We start from the raw sequence: 23,875 nt of genomic DNA, 5'->3' as shown, positions 1-23,875 counted from the left end.
TATAGTCCCATATATTTTCTGACACAACCAAGGGGTCTTTATTGTTGTACATCAAGGTCACTGACAAGTAATATATTCAATCTATTAAGTTATTAGGAGATAAATAATTTGGATGCAAGCTGAACTCTGAACTTTTACCTTTTCCCCTGACAGACGGGTAGTTTCTTGGCGTTCATACTAATCTCGCCTGTGCTTGAATAGTAATTCCATTAGGGTTATGACTGCAGCTGTACATATGCAATGACCTCAAATACAATTTCTTTATGGAGATGGGCAATAGGAATATTAAAATTTTAAGCCAAAGAGGATGTAATTTAACTTTACATTATTTATTGTGGACACAAATCCTTTATAATATTAAAGGATAAAGAATTAATAAAAGAAAGATCTCATAAACAATCCATAAAGTCAAATGTAGTTCTTGATTTAATGCAATTGCTTTTTAGTGTCTTGTGGTTCAACTTGCACCTCATTAAGAAAAGTCCAGTCAGGAATCAAGAGCATCCTGGCAGATTTGAGGGTCCCTGGGTGTTTTAGGAAGCTCCACTGCACCTGCTAAGCAGGGTATGGCTCTCTGCAGGCCCCCAGAGCTGGCCCACATGAGGTAGCTCTGGGAGCTCTGATTTTTCCTCACCCTAATGCTCTATCAAAAAGTTTTCATTCCTGATACAACTTAACTGCAGAAACGGTGTGCCTTGGAGGTTTTAATAGGTGGATGTCATGGGCTGACTTCTGGGACAGGAGAAACACCATCCCCAGGTGCTATGGCAGGGAGGTGGCTGTGGCTTGATGTCATCCTGCACGAGACTGCGATCCCAGTGCCCGGAAAGCCAAAAACCACATCGTGTATTTAATAGGTGTTGACGACCCATGTGTTAAAGCTGTTTTCATATCAATTCTTTCTAATTTAGACGTGCCCTCCTCGAGCTGGGAATTTGCAGCTGGGGTAAATAAAGTGCCTGCAGTGCTGCTCAGGGAACTTTAGGTGTAGCTGCAGGTCAGCAGGGCACTGGGCAGGAGTGCACAGGGCCGTTTCCAGAAATGAGGACAGCAGGTTGTCTCACCTGGACCCTAAAATTCATGCACCTGGTGCTGTAGTGCACAAGGAAATAGCTGCAATTTACTTTTTACTCCATCTACTTACACCACAGTTTAGCTTTTACATATGACAAAGATACTGTTCTAATTACCTCCTGGGCTTTCTAGAACCATCATTAGCTCATTTTACATCTCTCCCCCCCAAGAACCAGCTTTGTGGGTCCTGCCTCTAACTGCTGGTGCTGCTTTATTCCTCCTGCTGCAAGCAGAAGTCAGCCCCATCTGGGGGGTAACGCTACTGCAGCCAGAGTTCACGCACTCCTTTTCACATTCTCTATTCTTCCTTCCTTTTTCCCCCCTCCTCCTCATTCATCATCCCCTGCCCACACCCTTTCAGCACTCCTTGGGGTCTTCCTCCGACCAGAAGTGCCCTGGGCACCAGCCCCTGGTACCCAGCTCCTACGGCTGGCACAGAGGCATCCTCTCAGCCCCCAGGAAGCAGAAGCTTTGCCTGCAGACAACATGTGAATGTTTTCAGACCGCTATGGGACAATTAATCAGTTTGATTCAAACTTGAGGTTTTTATCAGGTTGGGATTTGTTTTTTCCCCCAGTGTCTGTTGGGCATTTGGGCTGCCCAGCCCTGCTGCTGTTACAAACACCAGCTTTTGTACTGCAAGTGATAAGCAAAATTCACTTAACATGACTTTACCACTTTTAAATCCAATCTCCCACATGCACTATTAATTTAGATCTAATCAGAACTATTGCACATGGAATAATTACCCATTGATTACAAGGGACATATTTATTGAAGATAAATCATACCTAGTATATTACGTGGCTGTTAATCCTCCTCTGGCATGCTTTAAATAATTAATTGGTGGTTATTGAACTCGGAAAAAGAGTCATTAAGTAGTTAGACTGCAGAGAAGTTGCTCTGCCTGGTGTTGCTCTTGGTTTTGAGAGCGGACACATGAAGCCAAGCAGGGCAAAGAGCTTCAGGACTCTCAGCAGCCAGTCCCTTACCAAGCCTGATATTCAATAAAGCCACACCAGCAGCAGACAGGGGCCCTCAATACACACCAATGACTCCGGACTCACTGCCCAGAAACTACCTGTGATGGTCTCAGGCCCTTCTGAGTGCTGCCCAGAGTGGTTCTGCTGCTGGGGAGCTGGGTGGGAGCTGCCCAGGGCTGTGGAGCGCAGGCACTCGCTGTGATAGAGGCAGGGGTTGGCTTTGCTGCTGCAAATCAAAAGAATGACACGGATTTGTGGCCTATCATCTTTGGCAGCCTCCTTTAAACTGCTTATTTTAAAACAGGATAAACAGAGGATTAATAACCTTGCAGAGCACAGACAGCCCGGTTCCTCCCAGGTCAAAGGGAGCAGGGAAGCCTCGGCAGCATCCTCCCCCCCTCGTCCCCAGCAGGTGGGTGACAGCTTTGCCCCCAGCCCCAACACCCTGCCTGCCTCCCCCATGCTCCAGCCCCCTCCCCTGCAGCGTGCCTGGCACAGCCGGGGGGCACAACCCTGTTCCTGAGGGGGGCACAGCCCTGCCAGCAGCAACAAGGGGCTCCCTCCATCACCCTTGTGCCCACCAATCCTTCCCATGTGGGGTCTGCAGGGACAGTGCAATCCCAGGGCACCTGCACATGTCCAAGGGAAGCTCTACTCCCAGAGGAAATGCTGACCCCAAAAACATACCCCAGAGGTGAGCCGTGTCCACCCCAGCCCCCAGAAGGGTGTCCTGCAGGCGCAGGGCATGCCCCGATTCAGCTGTAGGAATGAGGCCGTGCTGACAGCCAGCTTTCCCCTGCACCGCTTGGATTAGGAGGGTGAGATTTATGGGGATCAATCTGAATATTTTATGAATCTTCAAAATAAAATCATTTCAAGGTCAAGTCATTTTTCAGAGGGATTGAGACTCTGCTTCCCCTCCCTCTCTCCCCGCAAGTAGGATAGCAACACAGGTTCAGAACACATTTGCAAGTTAAAGCTGTCACTAAATGCACCATCTCACTCACTGAGCACAAACAAGTACTTGCTAGTGAGCAACTGCACAGCAGAAGGGGTTATTTCATGCAAGTCCCTGCATCGCTCACTCATTTCAGGGCAGATTTTCTGCCCAGCACCAGTGAAGAGCCACAGAGACTCCGGGTAGGGTGGAGGGGTGGGTGAGGACGAGCAGGAAGGTCCCTTTCACACTTCTCCTGCAAGACCTTGCTGACTTGGAAATGCCACATTTTCAGCAAAGCAGCAGCACGTCCAATAAATCACATCTGCACACGGCTTTATTCAGAGGCACTGACAGTTTAGGATTGACGACACCCAGGGCAACCTCGTGTCAAGCACTCCTAATGAAAACTATCCCATTTTGCTCCAGTAGTAGCAGCTGCCAACAGACATAATCTACTGGCATATGGAGAAGGCCATGCTAATCCCTGCAAGGTCATTAACAAGAGGGTGAAAATTACATGCAAAGCACCAGCTGTGGCATCCCCTGCTCCCTCACACTTGATGTAGCAGGGGCAACAGAGGTGAAAAATGCAAGTACATCTCAGCAGGCCAAGTGTTTCTGGTAAGAGCACAGCTATTTTCTCCCTTCCCCAAACCAAGGTTCAGTCCTGCTGAAATTCCTCCCGTGCAGGAGAGCTGCCTTTTACCAGCATTGCTGGATTTTGCAGTCAGAAGTGGCTCAGGGGAGAGGAGTCCTGCAGGGACCTCATCTTGTGTCCATGCAGAGCTTTGCACTCACACTGATGCTTGACAGGTAAAGGCATCCCCCAAACACTCATTTGTGCCCTAGCTGGCCAGGACACTGGACAGACACCTGAGCACAGTGGTCCGAATGTCTTTATTGCAGCAAGGAGCAGCACTGCACAGGGTGAACGGGAAACGTCTCCACCCCATCTTCCCTCCAGCCCTTAATCTGCAAATAAACTCTGTCCCCATGGGCTTCCCTCAGATGTGCGTACTATAACATTCACATGCACGTGAGCTCTGCTTCCATCACCCAAACTCCCTCCCAAGGAATACCTTACCCTCATATCTTCTTAGGAACTCAGGTTCTGTTTTTGTCTTTTCATTATACCACACAAACATTTTTTTATAAGCAATAAATTAAGAAGTCTGTTAAACAACCCCAGCAACTACCTAAAACAAATCTTTTCCAATTTAAATCCCAGCCTGCCTAATGATCAATCCCATAAGCCCCATTATTGTTAACATTACTTTGGGTAATGTTTAAAAACATTAATTTAAAAAAATGTAATAGGAAAAAAGCTCTTTAAATAGGCAAAAAGATAAATGGTCTCCAGCAGCATGACCTTTTTCCATACCACAGTGACATTGAATCATTTTAAAGTTATTTACATTTTCACTCTTCCTTGGAAAAATGTTGACAAGGCTTTCACGGGCCATAATGGATACCAGCAGCATCTATGGGAAGCGTAACTGCATCAAGAGCCCTTCCTCAATTCCTCTTCCCTGCCTCACGCAAAGCAGCTTTAATTAATGGAGGCGAGGTGACTTCAGAGCGAGGCTTCTCATTAGCACGACTGATCTGTGGGAGGTGACACAGCTCCCCAAAACACAGCTAAGGCAACCTACAGCTATTTTTTTTAGCACCAGCATCTTTCTACCTCAAGCGTATGTGTTTTTAGCTCTGCTTTTCAGCGCTGGATTTGAGCTCGGGGCCTGTAGCTGCCCTCAGGCTCCAGGTCTGTCTGTGACAGCTGAAGAATACCTGAGATAACGAACGCCTGGCTTTGCTTTCCAACCCACTGAATGCACACAGGGAGCAGAGAAACCTTTCAGAAATGCCTCCTGCACAACATAGCCTGGAGCAGCAGGCTGGGTCATGGCTCTGCCCATGGAGGTGATACCCTAAGACCTGCAGTTTCGCAAAGCCTCTCCCCACATTGGGCATGTTCTTGTAGAATCATAGAATCGTAGAATCATAGAATATCCTGAGTTGGAAGGGACCCTTAAGGATCATCAAGTCCAACTCTTGACACCGCACAGGTCTACCCAAGTTCAGACCATGTGACTAAGTGCACAGTCCAATCTCTTCTTAAATTCAGTCAGGCTCGGTGCAGTGACCACTTCCCTGGGGAGCCTGTTCCAGTGTGGAACCACTCTCTCTGTGAAGAACCCCTTCCTGATGTCCAGCCTAAACTTCCCCTGCCTCAGCTTAACTCCATTCCCGCGGGTCCTGTCGCTGGTGTTAATGGAGAAAAGGTCTCCTGCCTCTCGACACCCCCTTACGAGGAAGTTGTAGACTGCGATGAGGTCTCCCCTCAGCCTCCTCTTCTCCAGGCTGAACAGGCCCAGTGCCCTCAGCCGTTCCTCGTACGTCTTCCCCTCCAGGCCTTTCACCATCTTCGTAGCCCTCCTCTGGACACTCTCCAACAGTTTCATGTCCTTTTTATACTGTGGTGCCCAGAACTGCACACAGTACTCGAGGTGAGGCCGCACCAGCGCAGAGTAGAGCGGGACAATCACCTCCCTCGACCTACTAGCGATGCCGTGCTTGATGCACCCCAGGACACGGTTGGCCCTCCTGGCTGCCAGGGCACACTGCTGGCTCATATTCAACTTGCTGTCTACCACGACCCCCAGATCCCTCTCTTCTAGGCTGCTCTCCAGCGTCTCATCGCCCAGTCTGTACGTGCAGCCAGGGTTTCCCCGTCCCAGGTGCAGGACCCGGCACTTGCTCTTATTGAACTTCATGCGGTTGGCGATCGCCCAGCTCTCCAACCTATCCAGATCCCTCTGCAAGGCCTTTCCACCCTCATTTGAGTCCACAACTCCTCCAAGTTTGGTGTCATCAGCAAACTTGCTCAAAATGCCTTCTATTCCTACATCCAGATCGTTTATAAAAATATTGAAAAGTACCGGCCCTAAAATGGAGCCTTGAGGGACCCCACTGGTGACCGCCCGCCAGCCTGACGCAGCCCCATTCACCATTGTACTCAGACAGGGACAGAGACACCTTTGAAAGCATTGGGGTCTGGGCGGTTTTCCCTCTCCCCATGCCCTGCTGGAGGACGATCACTCAGGTCCTTTTGCTGGGAAGGAAAGCATCTCCCTGGGGAGGCAGGTGCTGGCTCCGGGCCTTCATCAGCCCCCAGCCACGTCTCCCTGCCCTCTGCCACAACCCTACCGGGGCTCCCTGTGCTGCAACTCGATCCCTGCATGCCCTGATACAATATTTATGGCAGGAGCACGCCAGCCCACGGAGCTGCAGGAGCGATCGCCTTCCAGCTGTGCTGTGCCTGCAGGAGAAGCAGGGGCTCAGACACACACGGGTACAGAATCACCTCGCACCTGGATCTACTGCCCCCAGTCCCCTTTGAGGCACAGGGACCCCTTTCGGGCTGCACACCTGAGGCAGTCCCAATACCAAACACCAGCTGCAAAGCTCTGAGCTTTGATATTTCAGTAGCAGCTTCTGTGAGTGCCATGGGTCATGGGGAAATGCAGGAGCCTGCAGTGCTCTGCTTGGTCTGAGCAGTGCATCTCACACAGAGGACATAACCCTCCCTTTTATACCAAAGGGTGAAAGAAATACCCCATCTGATCAAAGCGTATCCAATTAGTGCTCCTGAGTTAATGAGATGCTTCAACTAACACAAGGGTTTTTTTTATTATTATTCTTTCCCCTGAAAATGATGATTGTCCTGTTGGCAAATCCAGTGATAACAAAACCTGCACAAATCTGTTCTGATGGGTCTGGGCTCCTGTTGTGCCTCCAGATCGAGCCACCACAGTCCTGTGGCCCTGTTGCTGCAGCACAGCTAATGTCGGCATCCCACAATTAGCAGGCAGCATATTAATCCGTGCAAATAAATGAGTCTGGTCCTCTAGTCCAGAAAAACACTTGGGGGACCAATTCTTTATTTCTGAGTGTATGATTAGTACAAATTAAAACCAGAATAAGTTTTAATTTTGCCATATCGGGCAGCTTCATCAGAACAATCTTATCCCCCAGAGCCAAGTCCCAGTAAGAGCATAACGGGGAACATTTCAACAAGCAGCATGATTAGGATACTCCAGGAAAATTAATTTTGAAGCTCATGAAAGCCTCCTGTCAGGAGCAGGGCACAGCAAGGAGGCCACACTCAGAGAGTGAAAACGAGAAGGCCGTGCCAAGTGGTGCTGGTGGCAAGGAGCAGAAGCAGGGCCTGGCTCTGCCCCAGCTGAATCACACTCATAAAAACCCCATTTACTGTGGGGCCAATTCAAAAGGATAAACTCAACAACTGGAGCCTCATCCCCACAGGCTGAGGCCTTGTGTATGGAGGCTGCCTGCAGCCCTCTGCCTTGCAATGGGGGGAACCACTTTTGAGAGCAAAACTAATGACGGTTAGTCACTAACCACTAAATCCTGGCTCAGGTTGGGGCACACAGAAGGAAAATCAGCCACATTTTGTGTCCTCACAAAATGGAACCACTCAACAACTGCAGCCCATCAAACCCAGGCTGTGTTCAAAGACAGGCCTGTATGCTCCACTGGAATCACCTGAGCTGAGCTTTGTGTCATTGTTTCTCTTCCATTACAGTTAGGAGAGACACAAGATGGAACCCAACCTCTCCCTGGATAGAAGTCACACCTCACCCAGCCCATGGCCTACGTGAAGGCCAAGATGACCCCAGGGAAGCCCAAGCACCCCAACTCAGAGGTGAAACCAGCCCCAACCCGTGCCCTTGGGACAAGCCCCACAGCCCCCCACTGACCTGTAGCACCGAGGGCAGGCTGAGGCCCAAATCCAACACAGGCACCGAGGCTGAGCCCATGCTGCAGGAGGGATGTGGTGGAGCGGCAGGACACAGCCCAGGGGAAGGGGGACAGGCAGCAGGATTGATTAAATGCCCCCAGCCTCACCTGCAGAGCCCAGGTGGCAGTGGTTGAGGTGGGTTTGTCCTTAGAGAAGCTGGGGAGGATCAGCACTTGCAGGTGGGAACCAGGCTCCCACCCCAAATATGACACAGCCCCATTTCATCCCACTGCTCTGTACCTCTGCTAAATGCCCCCTGATTTACCCCGGTGTAAGAGGGGGGAGCCTGGCACTGCACCCCCACGCCTGCCGTTAATGAGTATTCCCCCGACGTGCTCTTTCCGTGGATTGAGACCCACATCCTCCCTCGGCAAAACAGAAGTGATTCCTGAATTAATTTAGATTTCCCGCTGCCTCGTTAGACCAGCTGGATATGGCACGCTTCATCTTCTCTGCAAACAGTGCCGCCGTCCCTCCGGGACACTCAGCACTTTATAAACCTGTCAAGCCCTTAAAGCCGGCGACCGTGAGACTTCGCCACGCAGCGCGTGGAGGTTTGTGGCCACACACACGCTGGCCAGCCCCGGAGAGCAGAACCAGCACCGAGGGCTTTGAGAGTTTGGGGACGTTGTTTTGTGCTATGGTTTCATTTAGGAGCGAGGAGAAAAAAAGAAAAAGAAAAGAAAAAAAAAAGCCCTGCATGATTTATTTTAAAGCATCCAAGCTGCTGCAAACTGCAACGCTTTGAGAGCATATGTATATACATGGGGGAGAGGAGATTGTCTCCAAAGCCATTTGCATTTGTTCCCCTCCCTCCCTCACATGGTGTTTTGCAGAGGACTTATCGTGGAGACAGAGGGAATACCTGCAACATCTGCGGGCATCAGACCTCTGGGTGCACAGCACCCCATCCAGACGGTGTTCATTTGCAAAACACGCTGTCCTGCCAGCACCTCCAAGGCTGATTTATTTCCTCTCCTCTTCCCTCAAGCTTCCCCAGACACGTTTTGCACAACCAGCATCGATTCGGCATCTCACCACCTCCCTCGGGACGAGGGCTCCCCGATAACCCTGGTGCTTGGGGGGGTCCCCAAAGGGGTGCAGGTGACGAAGCCCCACGCATGTCCCCGGGGCCGCTGCTGCTGGACCCAACACTGGGTCTGGATGGAGCCCAGCTGGAGCCCAGCCTTGCCGCCCCCACGGCCGTTTTTGCAGCCGAACAGGTCGGCGTCTGATGGAGGCTCTGCCGTTTGGGTCCCCGAGGGATTACGATGTGACTGCAGCAGGTCCCGGCTATTCTCCGCGGCCCGGCGTGTTGTTGCTTCATTAAACGCCAAATTGTTACATTAATTCTAACTGCCCTGTAGAGATGTAGCTGTCAGGAATGATTTACTCGCCTCCAGCTGACTCGGAGACTTTCTGCAGGCTCCTGCAGGCGGAGGAGCCGGGGAGGGCAGAGCCTGGGGACGCGGGACGCGTGTCCAGCCAGGCAGCGGCAGCAAGTGGCTGTGACATCCCCGGGGAGACAGAGACGCTTCTCAGACAGCAGTGGAAAAATAACCAGGGAGTTAAAAAATAATAATAAATAAAAATAGAAAAGGTGTGGAATTTGTTTGTGTTTGGGCTGGGGACCAAGGCTGCCCAGTTAAAGCAGCATCGTTCCTGCGGCACTCACTGAGCTGCCTCTGTCCCAAGCCTGCGATCGCTGCCTCACCCTGGGGAGGGGGATCAGTCACACATTGTGTCCCAAACCACCCCTGCTTCCCCCCCTGCTTTCCCTGGGTTCGGAGCAGGAATCCCAGTGCCTCACAACCTGGGATCAGCTGTGAGGAAGGAGGCAGCCGGGTCTCCTCCGATCGGGTCCGCAGCACCAGGGTCTGTTTCATCCGCTGTTGGAAATTACCTGCGCCTTCATTCAAAATGGAAAGAGAGCTCACGTACAGAAACTGCGTTCTAACACAGAGAACTTCATTTAAATCCAGAAGCCTCGCATACTTGGTTATTAAAATATTTTTCATCACCACGTTGTGAAATGCTGAGCACAAAAGCAGCGAGTGCTTCGTGTGCCCTAAATCAACGCCTTTGCTGGGCTCTGTTCCCTGTCCACTACATCTGTGCCAACAAACACGCCTGCGTGTGCTTTAGCACAAAATGCATCCCGCTTAGAGACGTAATAAAGATGTCAGAAAGAAAAAAAAAAAAAAAGAAAAACTAATTTAAACACCTTTGCTTTTTTTTTTTTCCAGCATATTTTTGCTCGTTTGGTTTCCCTGTCATGTTTTAACAAAGCCATTTGCTGCCTGTGAATGTTGTTTCGGTGCATAAATTGTGCAGGTCTCCGCTTTCCTGCCTTCCCTGGGCTGCGCAGGCTTCGCCGCGTCAGGTTACGGCCGCGAGGAGTTGGCTCCGCTCCGCTGTGAGCAGGTTGCAGAGCTGAGCCCGTGGAAACCAAAAAAACTCAAACAAAAGGGTGGCGGGGCTCTCGCCTGGCCTGAGAGGTCTGCCTGTCACAGGGAATCAGGACGAGAAAAAATTAGTTATTTCTGTTGTTTGGCATGAAAGCTAAACATTTCCTGCATCTGCAGGGAACACGAGCTCAGGGCACAAGGACTCATGAAATGTGAAATCGCTGTTCAGAAAGAAAAGATTCGTACGTTAGATTTTCCTCCTGGAGAGCACAAAAAAAGCCTTAGCTCCTGTCATGCACTCACACGAACCAGCGGAGGTTATAAAGCCCCCCCTGCAAACCGAGCAGTGCAAAGCCCCTCTTCCTAATTCCGCCTGGGCTTTACAAGCTGTCAGTCAGTTGCATGCTGTTAGTTTTATTTGCTTCTTCCAAATTGGTTTTCTTTTTAACAGGAGGAAAGCATTTATATTAATGGCACCCCTGGGCCTCAGCCCTGGAAGGAGAGCAACCCCCGACTCCTGTGGGATGGGACGGGATGGGACAGGGTGGTCGGGGAGCTCCTCTCTGCATGCAGACAACCGCAAACATCAGGACCTTCCAGCCCCTTCTGCCGTTCAGCAAAGCACAAAGGAGCAGGGGGAAATTTGCATTTCTTCCTTTCTTAAATCCAGGCATCCCCGGGCAATTCCCCAAGCGAGGGGAACAGTGTCGGGTGTTTGCTGTGGGGGAAACCAGGAAAAAAAATCTACGGAATAGTTGTTTGATAACTACAGTCTCTAGACAGTGGTTTTATAACAGCATCATCAGCCTGAATTAGACTACATTTCTGTCTTTCTGCTCTTGTTTTCTTCTCTTCAAAGTCAGTCTTTTCTAGGAAATTATTATTTATACTTTAAGTGCCAAATGTCTCAATGCAAAACAATTAGCCTGATTTGGATGGGGTGTTTCTAGATCAGAGAAATAGAAAAGGAAAAAAATAATAATAAAAATTATTGACAACAAGAACTCTTTTCTTCTTGGGTGAAGATTTGTCATCTGATTTTTAAAATCCCATAAATTTCTGGTTACTTCTTATGGTTCAGTAAGAAACGTCCCTGCAATGTGGCCCCGAGCTAGCAGCAACAGTTGTCCTGTCCCTCCCTGGTGCTGGTGCAGGCAGAGAGCAGCTCCCGAGCCCTGCTGCTGAGCCCAGCTCCAGCCTCAGGCCTGGCAGAGGCTGAATTCAGCATCACCCACCTGAGATCTCCCCCAGGAGCTGAGGCACGAGGGGTTTCACACCAGCAGCCACCCAGTGCTGCACTGTGGGGTTTCTCCCTGCCTTCCCATAGCCCTTGGACTGGGTCTCGTGCAAAAAGAGTGAATTCTGCACCCAAATCTGTTGTGCTTTGGGTGCTTTAGCCCCAGTCCTGGTGGCAGCAAACCCCCAGGAGCTGTGTGCTGGCAGCTCGCCCTGCAGCAGCAGCAGCCGTGGGCATCGCGGGGGGCACAGCTCAGCCCCGGCAGGCTGCCGACAGCACCGGCTGGACGTGACGTGCTGCTTCTCGGATGTGATGTGTGTAAGGGGAGACGCTCGCACAGCACTGCAGGCTAACTATATTTTGCATCTGCTCCTGCAGGCTAAGGGAAGGGGCTCAAACCCTGGGCACAGCACAGCGCTTCCCTGCCCGGCTGCTCCCTGCGGAGTCGCCTGGGCTGTGAGCGCTCAGAGCTGCTCACAAATGTGTCCCAGCTTCCCGGGGCAGGGAGAGGCTGGAAGCCCACGTGCTTTAAAAAATATCTCCCACCTGCTTCTTGAATCAGATTTCAGTAAAGAGCTTCCCTCTGCTCCGAGCTGTGGGACTGGAGGCATTCGTATATGAAGACGCACGCATGCACGCACCTCTCGTGTGTGTACACACACAGGGAATGTGTATGTTTGGCCAAACTTAATTCCATAGTGTTTTTTTTTTTTTCCTTGATTTCTCTTTGAAATATTTCAATATATTTTGCACTGTTCCCTGTGCACAGCTTCCAGTTCACAGCCGTACAACACCAGGCTCTGGGAATTGCTCTTGCTTTGTCGCCACAACTTTCTGCCTTACCTATTTCTAACTTTGCAATGAATGCTGAAAATAACCACGACCACCAAAAATGATCAGGGGCTGTGCCTGCTTTGGGCAATGCTGTTTGGATCTCCCATGGGCTGCCAGCCTCTAAAACCATCATTTTTTGTTTCTGTTCATCAAAATATTTTTACATCAGTGGGATTGCTGCTGTATTGCTGGGAAGAGCGCGCTTTGACACTTTAGTGGATCAGAGCCTCAAGTTTTGGGGGCTTTTCCTTTTATTTCCAGGTGTGGTATTTACCTCTATTGATGCTTTTGATGTGAATTTAGCAGAAGACTATTTAAAGCTTAGCTGACAAATTTATTTGTAGTCTTGAAGTATTTGATCATCAGAGAGAAAGCGAGAATATAAATAAAAGACACGGGACGTTCACATCATCTACAGTAAATTCAACCATTTTTACAGGTAACAATATACATAATGCCTTGCCCTTCCTCACAGTCGGCTCGTGCCGTATCTGTGGGATGACACAAATGCCTCAGACAGAGAAGTGCCACCAGGGAGGCGAGCGCTCTCCACGACGAGGAGCGGCTGAAACGGAGCCACCGGCCCCTGCCCAGAGCCCTCCTGGGAAGGAATTTGGCAACAAGACATCAGGACGAGGCTGAGACGCTTTGCAGTAAAACTCTTGCAAAGGGAATTTAAAGAAAAACATGAAATTCACAACCCAGAGCCACTGGTGTTCCCGGGCCAAGAAAAAACACCTCTTGCCCTCGTGATAAAAGTGTAGTTATTTGGTAATAAATACAGCTATTCGCAGTTTAATGCTTATCTGGAAGAATTAAACTAGGAATCTACAAATTAAAAAGATGAGAAGCAGAGTTAACAAATGAGCTTCACTTTACAAAGGAGAAGAGTTGCTGATCAGCGATTGGCATATTAAAGAACATTTCATTTTAGAAAAGTGAACGTAAATTGGAAATAAAACAAAACATACCGCATCGGGGCGCTTTTAAAAAATCTGCTGGAAGAACAGAGAGGTTTTCTACCATGGGTTTCTGAAGTGATTCACTATCAACATTTCTCCTATAGAAATATAGACATTGTCACACCTTTTACTGTGGACGAGGACTTTATTTTCTCTTAAAAAGGTTTTCGGCGTGGATGGGTGACGGAGCAAGTCCTCGCTTTGGAGAATGCACTGACAACAGAAAGCAAAATACCTTCTATCAAAAATGTAAAGCACAAGTCTCGGTGTTTAGTAAAGACACAATGACCAGTTCGTTTGGACGTCCCTCCCTTATGCCGTGGTCTCCCTTTGACCGCCGTCCGCTGCTGACCCACCGCCGGGCCGCCTCCGAAAGCCCGTCGGTGCTCGCCGTGCCGGCGCCTTCCTGCCCCGCTCCTCCTCACGGCCTGTCCCTGCCTTTCCTCTGGGAGCAGACGGCGTTTGAGAGCGACGGGTCCTTCCCCTTCCCACTGCACGGTGCTGGATCCTGTATCAAAACTGAGCGTGGTCGACTTCGTCCAGCCACGAGGCCGGGCTGGCAGGAAAATCCGGGTACCCCCCGCTGCTGCCGGTGGAGAGGTCGGAGCTGGGTCCGTTCCCAGCCAGGACCCTCATGGGCTGGGGCACCCCCTGTCCGCCTTGTCCTATGATGCCCAGGCTGTTATCGGGGTAAACCAAGCTGGAGATTAAAGGCTGGTGGCCCGGCAGCGCTTGCAAGGAGGCTGGTGACTGGGGTATCCCGTAGGGGCTGTTGGAGCGCAGGTCGTGGTACTGGTCCTGAGCTGGGATGCCGCTGTGATCCAGAGCAAAGCTCCCGTTGGTCCCAGCCTGCCTCCCCAGGGCCGGGGACGCCTCGCTGAGGTTGCTGTAAATCCCGTTGGAATGGCTCATCTCGGACATGGAGGGCTCGTCTGAAAGGGAAGCGCACTGGTTGTACTGGGAGAGCACCAGCACCGCCGGCAGCAGCACGGCAGCTCCATGAGCCCCGGGTATAAAGGGATGAGATGGATGGAGCTGAGCAGCCCCGCGCTCCCTACTTGTAATTCCTTATTATTCCTGTCCTTGCTGACGGGTCTCTGTAGAAGGCTACGGGATTATTTTGTCTGAGTACAAATGTCTAATACATTTTGGATCTAAAAGATGTGCACGAAAAGCACGAAAAGCACATATTAAAATGTAAGGCTCTGATTTAAAAATAATCCTTCGAAGGGCAGCTTGAGTTCAAGATCTTTCACTTCTGCGTTTCTGTTTGGCTTTGAGGTTTATCTTGAATTTTGCTGCCCTTTTTTAGGAGCTACCTGAGCTCTCACCAGCTCGAGAAAAACTTTCCATTGCCCAGAAAAAAAAAATAAAATGAAAACCTATGAAATCTCGGCAGTATTTGTTGGCTCAGGAACAGGCTAATGAAATGTGTTTGTATGACTTCAGAATACTTCTGAAAAATATTTTTTAAGTTACCAGCAAAAATTGTTTGCTTTCATCAGGGGTTTTACGGACGGCGAGAGCCGCTCTGTTGCCTAGGATACAAACCTGTTTCTGGCATCAAGCTATCAATAATTGTTCAACGTTTTTTAGTTATTATTTATAGTGTATTCATATTTAATGACGCCGGTGCGCAGTGTGTATACACAGGCTTGAAAATCAAACAGTATTTAGGGACGCAGAAGAGAAGCTGGAGCACGGAGCCGTGTGAGCAGGAACACACGTGCCCTACAGACGGGTGGGCACAGGTTTGCATCTCAGCTTCTCTCCTGGGCTCGTGGGAGCGATGCTCACGGCCAAGCCCTGCAGTAACGCAGCCCAAAAATCCTCAGCAGAGCCCCTCTGGTGCTGGGGTTGCTCTGGGGCCGTGCAGGATGCGGCCCCTGGGCACAGCAGCCCCCAGCACAGGGCCAAATCCTGCTCCTGCAGCGAGCTGCCCTGGGTCTGGACAGCCGGGCTGGGTGAGAGTAAAAACAGGTGTGATCTGCCCCAAAAACGGGGCCCTGCAGCCCCAGCCTCCCCCATGAAGCCACCTCCTTTGTGCACAGAGCAGGGGGGCAGCTGCTGCTCGGTCCTGTGGGAGCTGGAAACTTGTGGCCACGCGAATAAAACTGCCTCTAAGGAGGATTTAAAAAAATCGACATGCTTTTACCGATGCTTCAGCTCGGTGCTTCTGGGCTCTGGGATTTGAATTCCTAAGAGCCCCTCGGAAAGGCCGTGGGGGGGGCAGCTCGGACACCCCAGCGGCAGCCGGGAGCATTCCCCAAACCGGAGGCAGCCCCCATGGGGACGGGTCCTGCACCCCGCAATTCCCCCACCCCCAGCCCCCGAGCTCAGCACCTCTCCCCCCAGCCCTCCTCTCCCACCCGGGGAACCTGCTTTCACATATTCCAGCCGAAAACTGCCATCAGGATAAATAAATGAAGGTGAACTAGACAGAAAGCCCCGTCGGGGACCAACCTGTGAAGGAGACCTCGGCGTCGCTGTCGGGGCCCTCCTCCTGGATGCTGTCCTTGTCGGATTTGGAGGCCCCCCGGGAGCGCTTCATGTTCCTGAAGTATTGCCCCCACCGCTGCCTCCCCGCGTCCTTCTTCAGCCTCTTCTCCTTGGCCCGACGGTTCTGGAACCACACCTGCGAGCAGGGCAGGCCGGCAGCTCGCTCCGCACCGACGGTGCCCCCAATCCCACCTCCAGCTGTGTCCCCCCCCCCCCCCAAAATCCCCGGGGGCTCACCTGCACCACCCGCATGTCCAAGCCGGTCTCCGACGAGAGCTGCTCCCGGACGTGCCGCGCCGGCTTGGGCGAGTTGTTGTAGGCGTTTTTTAGGGTCTCCAGCTGCTTGGCCGTGATGGTGGTGCGGGGCCGCTTGGCCGTCGATTCAGCCTCTGCCGACGAGGGGGGGGAAAAATCAGCAGCCGGGTCCCCGAAGGGAGCCGGGACCCCTGGGTTCACCCCACTCCCCACTCCCCGACGGCAGCGGCCACCCGACGGGCAGGGGGGGCCCTGGCCGGACCTCCCCAGCCCCCCGGGGTTTTAGGGGAAGGGGCAGAGGGGGGGTACCTCTCTGCTTGGCCGTCTCGTAGTCGGCCTTGCAGACCAGCCTGCTGTCCTCCATGAGGTAGAACTCGTCGCCGGTGGCCAGCTGCCGCTTGCAGACGATGCAGGCGAAGCAGTGCAGGTGGTACACGAAGTCCTGAGCCCTCCGCACCACCTGGGTCGGGGGGATGCCCTGCTGGCAGGCGGCACACTTCGTCCCGAAGCGCCTGGGCGGGGGGGGGGGGACAAGCGGCGACCGCTGAGAGCGGAGGAGGCGGCTGGAGAGGGGGGGGGACGGGGACGGGGACGGCGGTGGCTGGGCTGCTCCCCGCGGGGCTACTACCCCTCGGGGCTACTACACCTCGGGGCTACCACCCGTCGGGGATACTACACCTCGGGGGTGCTACACCTCGGGGGTGCTACACCTCGGGGGTGCTACACCTCGGGGCTACCACCCCTCGGGGCTACCCCCGCCGTGCCGCCCCCTCGGGGCTACTCCTCGGGGTTACTACCCCTCGGTGCTCCTACCCCTCGGGGCTACCCCTCGGGTTACCCCACCACCCCCTCGGGGCTACTACACCACGGGGCTCCAACCCCTCGGGGCTCCCCCGCCGTGCCTCCCCTTCGGTCCTGCCCCTCGGTTCTGCCCCCTCGATGTTTTCTGCCCCCTCGGTTCTGCCCCCCCCCGGCCCCACGCACTTGAAGAAGTCCTCCTTGCAGTACACGCCGTCCCCGCGGCTGAAGCACTTCTCGGCCAGCTGCGTCTGGCAGTCGGAGCATTTCAGGCACTTGCTGTGCCAGTGCCGGTCCAGGACCTTGAGGATGAACCTGTCCACGATGTGCTGGTTGCAGCCGGCGCACAGCGGGATCTCTGCGGGAGGCAGCCCCCCGTCAGCCGCCGCCCCCACGGCCCCGCTGCCCCCCCCTCCCGACCCCGGCCCGGTTCTCCCCGGGTCCCCCCCCTTTGGGGACGGCCGGGTTCCGGGACGAAAAAATGGCTTTTTCGTTCAATTTCGTTGGAGCGGCGCCGTGCGAGCGGCCCTGAGCCGAGCTCCCTCTGCGAAGAGCCCGGGGGCGACGGGGAAAATAAGAAGGGAGGTGACGGGGGGGGGGTGGGAGGAATTAACCCGGGCCGAGCCGAAAAGCCCGAGAGTCTCCTCGCAGTTATTCCGTTTTTTTCTTTCTTTTTTTTTTTTTTTCCTTTTTTTTTTATTCTCCTTTTCCTACGCTTCAAAATTTCACCTGCAAATAACGGCGGGGTAGCCTAGCCGGGGTGGGGAAAGTTTCTATAAAAATAACGAAAATTATACAGAAAATAAAATGCAGTGGGATGGTCTCCTCGCCCTGCAGATATCGGTAAAGATGATATAGAAATATCTGAGATAGGGATACGGATAGAAGTAGAGAGAGATGAAAATGAACTGATACGTAGATAGAAAATGAAAATGTGCAGATGTATCGCCGTAAATACACGGCTATCGATATTTAGGCACAGGTGGGTAAAATGTAGATATTGAGGTCCAGAAATTGAGCTGCATCGCTAAAGGTACAGCCGTGGGGAACACCCGGAGCAGATGCAGATAAAGGCGGCCACGGGGGGGGCCGTACGCGGAGATACCGGCACGGAGCGGTACGGCCGGGCAGGAGCGGGGTCGGGAGATGTCCTTACAGCCGAATCCTCCCCGCAACACCCAGCCGCGACCGAGCAAAAAATGCCCTCACAAAAAATGCCCGAATAAAAATTAAAAAAAATATATATATTTTTTAAAAAAAGAGCAAAAATCGCCCGAGCTAAAAATTTCCCGCAGCGGCTCCGATCCGGGCAGCGGCGGCGGCCGGCTCCGAGCTGCCCGGAGAGACCGGGATGCCACCGGCACGGCCACGGCCACCGTCCCTGTCCCCGTCCCTGTCCCTTACGCTGCTGCATGGTGCCCCCGGCGGCTCGGCGCACTCAGGCGGGGCGCAGCCCCCCGCGCATCTTCCGCATCTCCGCAGTCGCCGCCCGTCCCGTCGCGGCCGGGGCTCGGAGCCGGGCGCTGCCCCCCCCCCACCTCCCCCAGACCCTCCCCAGCCCCCCGGGACCGCGGCGGCTCTGGAGCCCCCCCGGCCGCTGCCACCCCCACGGTGCCGGGGCTGGAGGCGGTCGCAGCGCGGTATTTTCAGCCTCCGGCCGTGCCCGCCGTGCCGCCGGGCATCGCTGCGAGCCGTATTTAACCCCCCCGGGCCGGCGGCACGTCCCTGTCCCTGTCCCCGTCCCCCCCCCGCCCCCCGCCGCCCCTTCCCGGCTGGGCACAGCGACGGCTCCGGGGTGCTCGGAAACGAAAACCGGGCGGGGCCGCCCCCCGACGGGACAGGGGATGGGCAGGGGGCCGAGCCGGGCTCGGGGGCACCGCCGAGGGGGGCACCGGGGGGGTTCAGCGGCGATCAGTGCCCGGATTTCGTTGTGTGCCGCCGAGCGAGGGTTTTTGCCGAGGGAAAACAGCACCGCGCGAATCCGCACACCGGGGGCACGAAGGGACACCCACCCGGCCCCGGCACCCCAGCTCGGTGAGACCCCCCCACAACCCCCCGAGCCCCTCTAGAGCCTCGCCGAGCCCTTCGCGTTGCCTCCCCGGCCCCCGGCCCTATTTACGGGCATCGCATCCCGCGGGGAGCCGGCGCTGCGGTGCGGTTCCTACCCCCGGGGGTTGGCCCCGCGCCGGTTTTCGCCTCCTGCCCGCGGGGCCAAACGCGCAGAGACCGCGGGGAGGCCGCGGGGCGGCGGAGCGGGCGTTAAACGGGGGCAGCGGCCCCACGGCGGGGGGCTGCAGGGCTGCCCGGCCCCGCTCCCGCTGCCCCGACGGCTCCGGCCCCGTCCCGGTCCCCGTTCCCGTCCCGGTCCCCGCTTCGCCCCCTCCCCGCTTTCGTTCGGAGCCCTCGCACCGAGGGAGCGCGGCCCCGTTCCCTCCCGCCCCGACGTCTCCGCCGTTCGTTAAAGCGGGGGGAAAAACGCGAGTCCGGGAGGAATTACCGGGAGCCTTTCCGGAGGGGGACGGAGCCGGGGGATGTGGCGCAGGGGGTGGCGGCCGCCGGGGAGGAAGGGCCGGGAGGGAGCCCCCCGGTTTCGTGCCGCATCGCCTGCGGTGCGCGGGGCCGCTGAGCCCCGCCGGGACGGACCCGACGGCAACGGGGAACGAACCGAAGGAACCCAGGAACCAAAACGGGATCCTGAGGAGGGGGCGGCTGGGACCCACCGGGGATGCCCAGGCGAAACGAAGGCGGCGGGCGGCGGAGCTGGGCCCCCCCGGTGCCGTCGGGGCTCCCCCAGCTCCCCGCAGCCAGCCCCGGCCGCGTCCCGTGGGTGCCCCGGGGGTGCGCGGAACCGGGGGCTCCCGGTGGTTCCCGGTGGCTCCCGGTGTGTCCGCGGGGCTCCGCGCGGCCCCCCCCTCACCTGGGCTCCTCGGGAAGGGGCAGAGCTCCGCTGCCTTCTCCGAGCCGGCTCGGACCCGCTCCAGCAGCATCGCGGCGCCGTCCGAGGTGCGCGGGGGCTGCGCGTTTGTGGCGGAGCCGCGCGGAGCCGAGCGGGGAGCGCCGGGGGCTTGGCCGCCGCCCGGGGCGGAGCGGGGAGAGCCGGGGGGGGCGGGCCGGGGGCGGCACCGAGCCGTCGGGCCGGGCACAGCTGGGCCGCGGTGCACCGAGGGGCTCTTTAGCATCACAAAAGAGCTCGGGGAGGGAGGGAGGGAGGGACCGGGGGGGGGAATGGGGACGTCCCACGCGTGTTCAAGGCTGTCACCACCGGTAGCAGCCGTCCCCGAGTGCCAAAAGGCCCCCGCCAAGCCCCCGCGGGGGATCCGCGCTGCAGTCGGGGCCCGAGGGAGCCCCCGTCGGGTGGAGCCCCCCCACCGGGCCCGCAGCCCCCCCCGCCGCCCCCCTGCCTGGATTTCGTTTGTCCCCGCGGCGCCGGCATCCCCCGACGGCAGCCGTGGGGTGCTGGGGGGTTCGGCCCCCTCCTCTAATTAGTTAATGAGCGGGGAGAGGACGCGTGTCTGACCCGTGGCGGTCAGTGCCCTGCGGCTGGCAGAGGTTAATTGTGTTAATTGAGGATGGGGAGGATGTGGAGTTGTGCGTGTGTGTGTGCACGTGTGTGCGTGTGTGTGCATTTGTGTGTGCTTTTGTATTTGTGTGTGTGAAATTTGTGCGTTTCTGTGTGCACGCGTGTGCAGGCTCCACATGTGCAGAGCCACGGTGCGTGCACATAGGCGCAGGGCTGGGCACACACACGATTGTGTGCACTTGTGGGTGTGTGTGTGTCCATATTTAGGCTGCGTGTGTCTGTGCCAGGCTGTGCTCGGGTGTGCAGGGCCGTGTGTCAGCCCCTGTACCCATGGGGGTGTGCGGGTTTGTGTCTGCACACCACTGTGCGTGCCCACGAGAGCCCGAGTCTGTTCCATTGTACTCGTGCTTGGATGATCTTGGGGGGTCTTCTCCAACCCTGATGGTTCTGTGCTGTATTCCAGGGATGTTTTTGTGTGCACACACGTGTGTGTGTGTAGGTGTTGGGGTGCGTGTGTCCGTGTCCGTGTGCAGCCCGGTGGGTGCGTGCGTGCGCGCTGCTTGTCCCGGGCAGCCGGAGCTGATAATTGTGGTTGTTACTATGAGCCCGCTAATCCCCCGAATCCCTTTACCTCCTGCTCGCAGGGGATTACAAATTAATAAAAGCAGCTTAGGGGCGGGAGCCTCTGAGCACACATATGTTCCTGCCGGAGGGCAGCACGGGGACTTTCGCCCAGCGGTGGGGACAGCCGGGGAGCAGGGCCCGTGTCAGCCCCGCACCATCCCCGGGCATCCCGGGGGGCCAGGATCCCTTCCACCCACTCCCCTCCTGCAGCTCCTGTGTGGTGCAGAGCTGTGGAGAGTGATACCTGTGCAGCCAGGGGACAGATCCCAGCCTGGGGGACAGCTCAGTCCCATAGGGTTGGAAGATAAAGCATGGAGACGTTTTGGGGCACAGGATTTGGGGTCCCCAAATAAAGTACCCTGGCACACCAGGCTGGAGTGCAGCCAGGGAAGGGGTGGAGCTGGCAGAGCATCGCTGGTACCGTGCCCCAGTGGTGCTGGGTATGGCAGTGAATCCAACCGGGTACCACTGGCACCGCCTGCACTGGGGCTCCCCGACACCCCCCACGGCCACAAACAGCTCCTGGGGGCGGATGAGGGGGGCAGGCGATGACCCACGCAGTCTCTTCTAAGCTCGGTTTTATAAGTGGATTTTTAGTCTGATCCTCTAAGGAAGCAGTTTAAGAAAGCTGGGGTGTGTTGTGCGTGGTGGCTGCTCCCTGCGCACACGGTGCTGGGCACGGTCCTGGCAGCTGGGGCTTTGCGGGATGAGGGGCAGCAGCCCCGTGGCTTTACGGGACAAGGTGACACAAAAACCCCTTTGGATGTAAAAATAACTGGTCACAAGCCAAGAGTGTTTCTGTCACTCCCACAAAAGTTTACCAATGTTTTATGAAGTTATGAGAACCGTGGAAAAAAATGGAATAAAATTTGCATGTTACTAGAACTTTTCAAAATTAAGCACCTACATAAAATAACGGTTATGGTGGGAAATGGGTGTGTATGAGAGCTATCCTCGCAATATAGTTCAGCTAAAAGGAACTTGAAAATATAGATAAAACCCCAAAACACAGCACTTTGCCCAAATGTTTGCAATTTATTTTTAACAAGCACATTAGTTTACAGTTTAGTACAAAATGGTCACTTTTCCTTCCTAGAGAGAGTTAAAAAAAAAACACAAAAAAAAACAAAAACAACTCCCCCAAAAGAATAGACATGAAAGCAGCAAGTTACTGAATTCAAATAAATAAAACATTTAAATTACTGAACTGTTATAGTCACTATTTTCAACATCTCATATGCAATGCACACGCCTAGAGAACACACTTGGGGCTTTTTGTTGGGCCGGCGGTTCCCACCCGGTTCTAAGAACAGCAGGATGGGTACAGCACTGGAAAACAAAAGTTAGAGTTCTCGGGAATAATTTAGTCAGGTTTCTTTAGCACTTGCACCTTTTCTTTCTCTCACCAGCCACGTTGCACAGTATTCCTTTTATTTTCCATGCAGCTTTAATATTTCCTCTGTAGAAGACTCTGTGAATTACGAAGGGCCAGAAATCCTTTCTGGAAGCATTAATAGCATTGCAGAAACTTGGTATACAGCACAATGCAGAAACAGAAGTCCCAGGACTAAGGAGAAAGTGGTGTGAAGCGTCTTTAAAAAGGAAACACTTCCTTGTGACACTGGTAGTGCAGAGGGGCAATGCAGCATCACACATTCCCCAGCAGACATAACGCATCTTTACAACCAAAGTACGTAAAAGGACAAAAAATTCCATTATGAAGATACAAAGTAAGAACAAGTAAACCAAGATTTACACAACTGAGCCCAAAGTCGAGAAAACCTCTCCAGCTGAGGTCACTAGGAGCAATTAAAATGAAAGCCTGAGCCAGTTACATGGCAGCACTGAGTTACGGCAGCGACACAATCGACATCTTCATTTCATGCTTTTACACTCTTAAGAAAGAAAAAACATCACTGGAAATCTGTGTAGCTGTTCACTTTGTCATGTTTCCAGCAGGGCCACAGTAACATAATAGTTATTGGTATGTAGCAAAACCAAAACACGACCCCAAATCTTATTCTAACAACGTTTGCTTTGTTTTAATGGCAAAATCAGCCCTACCAACCTCCAAAAGCTTTTGTCTTTCCTGTGTAGATGAAAACACAACTAATGAGTCAAAACTAAACAAACTCAGGCTAATGTATTCAGCAAATTCTGAACAGCAGGAGTAATTTTCAGCTTTTCTGCTTCAAAACGTGCAATGATACTGACAAGAGGAAATTCACAGTCCCATAGAAATTGGGAAAATTTCCTAGACCCAACACTTGCTGTACTGCCTCTTGCTGTTTGCTTTTTATTTTTATTATTATTTTTTTTTTCTTTTTTAAAGTGAACTTCTTTGATTGCTGGCTGATACCAAGATTTCCCCAGATTAGGTCAGTTAGAAGTTGACTATTTTACAAGCTTAAGTTTGGCAAGTCCTGGCTTTCCCCTCAACTCAGGTCCTGCAGGGACCTCTCACTGGATTCCAGCACGAAGCACAGATCGAGCAGGCTGGACAACCTGCTACCCTTGGGCAGCTCTTTCCAGTAGCTTAAAATTTGTTTTAGTACTCAGGCCCAGGTGCTATAATTAAAGTGACCCTTACAAATCTATAAAGTAGGAAACCACAATGCCTCATTGCATCAGAACAGTGAGGATCCTTAAAAAGCCCAGGCTTGATGCTGCTGGGTCAGAATTAGAAAAGTCTGCACGAGAGGAACTGCAGAAGGCAGCTTCCAGCAGGGAGCTACTGTCCCCATGGGGTCAAGTTCCTTGCATAGGAGCAAGAGCCATCAGGTCCGTAAATGAACTTACAGGTGGCTTAAAGGAATTGCAGGTAATGGACCTCTGTGTACATCAGTCTAACAGTGTCACGCAAAGGGAGTTTTTTTTTTTTCTTCTGCCATGTTTACAACTACACAGGGTTGCACTATG

The 23,875-nt window shown here is 53.8% G+C and overlaps 1 protein-coding gene and 1 long non-coding RNA gene across 4 annotated transcripts in view; both read right to left on the bottom strand.

The window, feature by feature from the left end:
• The window catches only part of LOC106018072 (uncharacterized), a 38,576-nt gene extending 30,493 nt beyond the window's left edge, over nucleotides 1-8,083 (bottom strand). The window contains exon 1 of one of the 2 annotated variants that reach the window (XR_011804007.1): nucleotides 7,779-8,083. This is a non-coding gene — a long non-coding RNA (uncharacterized lncRNA). The remainder of the gene's footprint in view (nucleotides 1-7,778) is intronic. The other variant, XR_011804008.1, reaches the window with a different exon arrangement.
• A 4,528-nt stretch (nucleotides 8,084-12,611) lies between these two features.
• LHX3 (LIM homeobox 3) lies at nucleotides 12,612-19,890 on the bottom strand. 2 transcript variants are annotated; one of them, XM_038165165.2, is made up of 6 exons: nucleotides 19,730-19,890; nucleotides 16,999-17,170; nucleotides 16,324-16,526; nucleotides 15,997-16,148; nucleotides 15,724-15,895; nucleotides 12,612-14,192 (listed from the first exon to the last, which is right to left on the bottom strand). In XM_038165165.2, exons 1-6 carry the CDS (start codon nucleotides 19,797-19,799, stop codon nucleotides 13,774-13,776), a joined length of 1,188 nt encoding a protein of 395 aa, XP_038021093.1. In that variant the 5' UTR covers nucleotides 19,800-19,890; the 3' UTR covers nucleotides 12,612-13,773. The 2 variants fall into 2 exon arrangements, with proteins under 2 accessions (XP_038021093.1, XP_071881431.1); XM_072025330.1 differs by lacking the exon at nucleotides 19,730-19,890 and adding an exon at nucleotides 18,217-18,373.
• Between the last annotated feature and the right edge of the window lie 3,985 nt (nucleotides 19,891-23,875).

The sequence above is a fragment of the Anas platyrhynchos genome, chromosome 18 (assembly GCF_047663525.1).
Source record: "Anas platyrhynchos isolate ZD024472 breed Pekin duck chromosome 18, IASCAAS_PekinDuck_T2T, whole genome shotgun sequence".
Classification (NCBI taxonomy): domain Eukaryota; kingdom Metazoa; phylum Chordata; class Aves; order Anseriformes; family Anatidae; genus Anas; species Anas platyrhynchos.
Note: the sequence above shows the minus strand (reverse complement) of the source record. Positions and strands in the feature narration are given on the sequence as shown.

Excerpts from the sequence above, each read along its gene's own strand:
- LHX3 (XM_038165165.2), bottom strand. The coding sequence starts at position 19,799 with ATGCTGCTGGAGCGGGTCCGAGCCGGCTCGGAGAAGGCAGCGGAGCTC. Across the intron at positions 16,527-16,998 it reads TGCAAGGAGGACTTCTTCAA|GCGCTTCGGGACGAAGTGTG; the intron begins GTGCGTGGGGCC and ends CCCCCCGCCCAG. Across the intron at positions 14,193-15,723 it reads CGCCGAGGTCTCCTTCACAG|ACGAGCCCTCCATGTCCGAG; the intron begins GTTGGTCCCCGA and ends CTTCCCTTTCAG.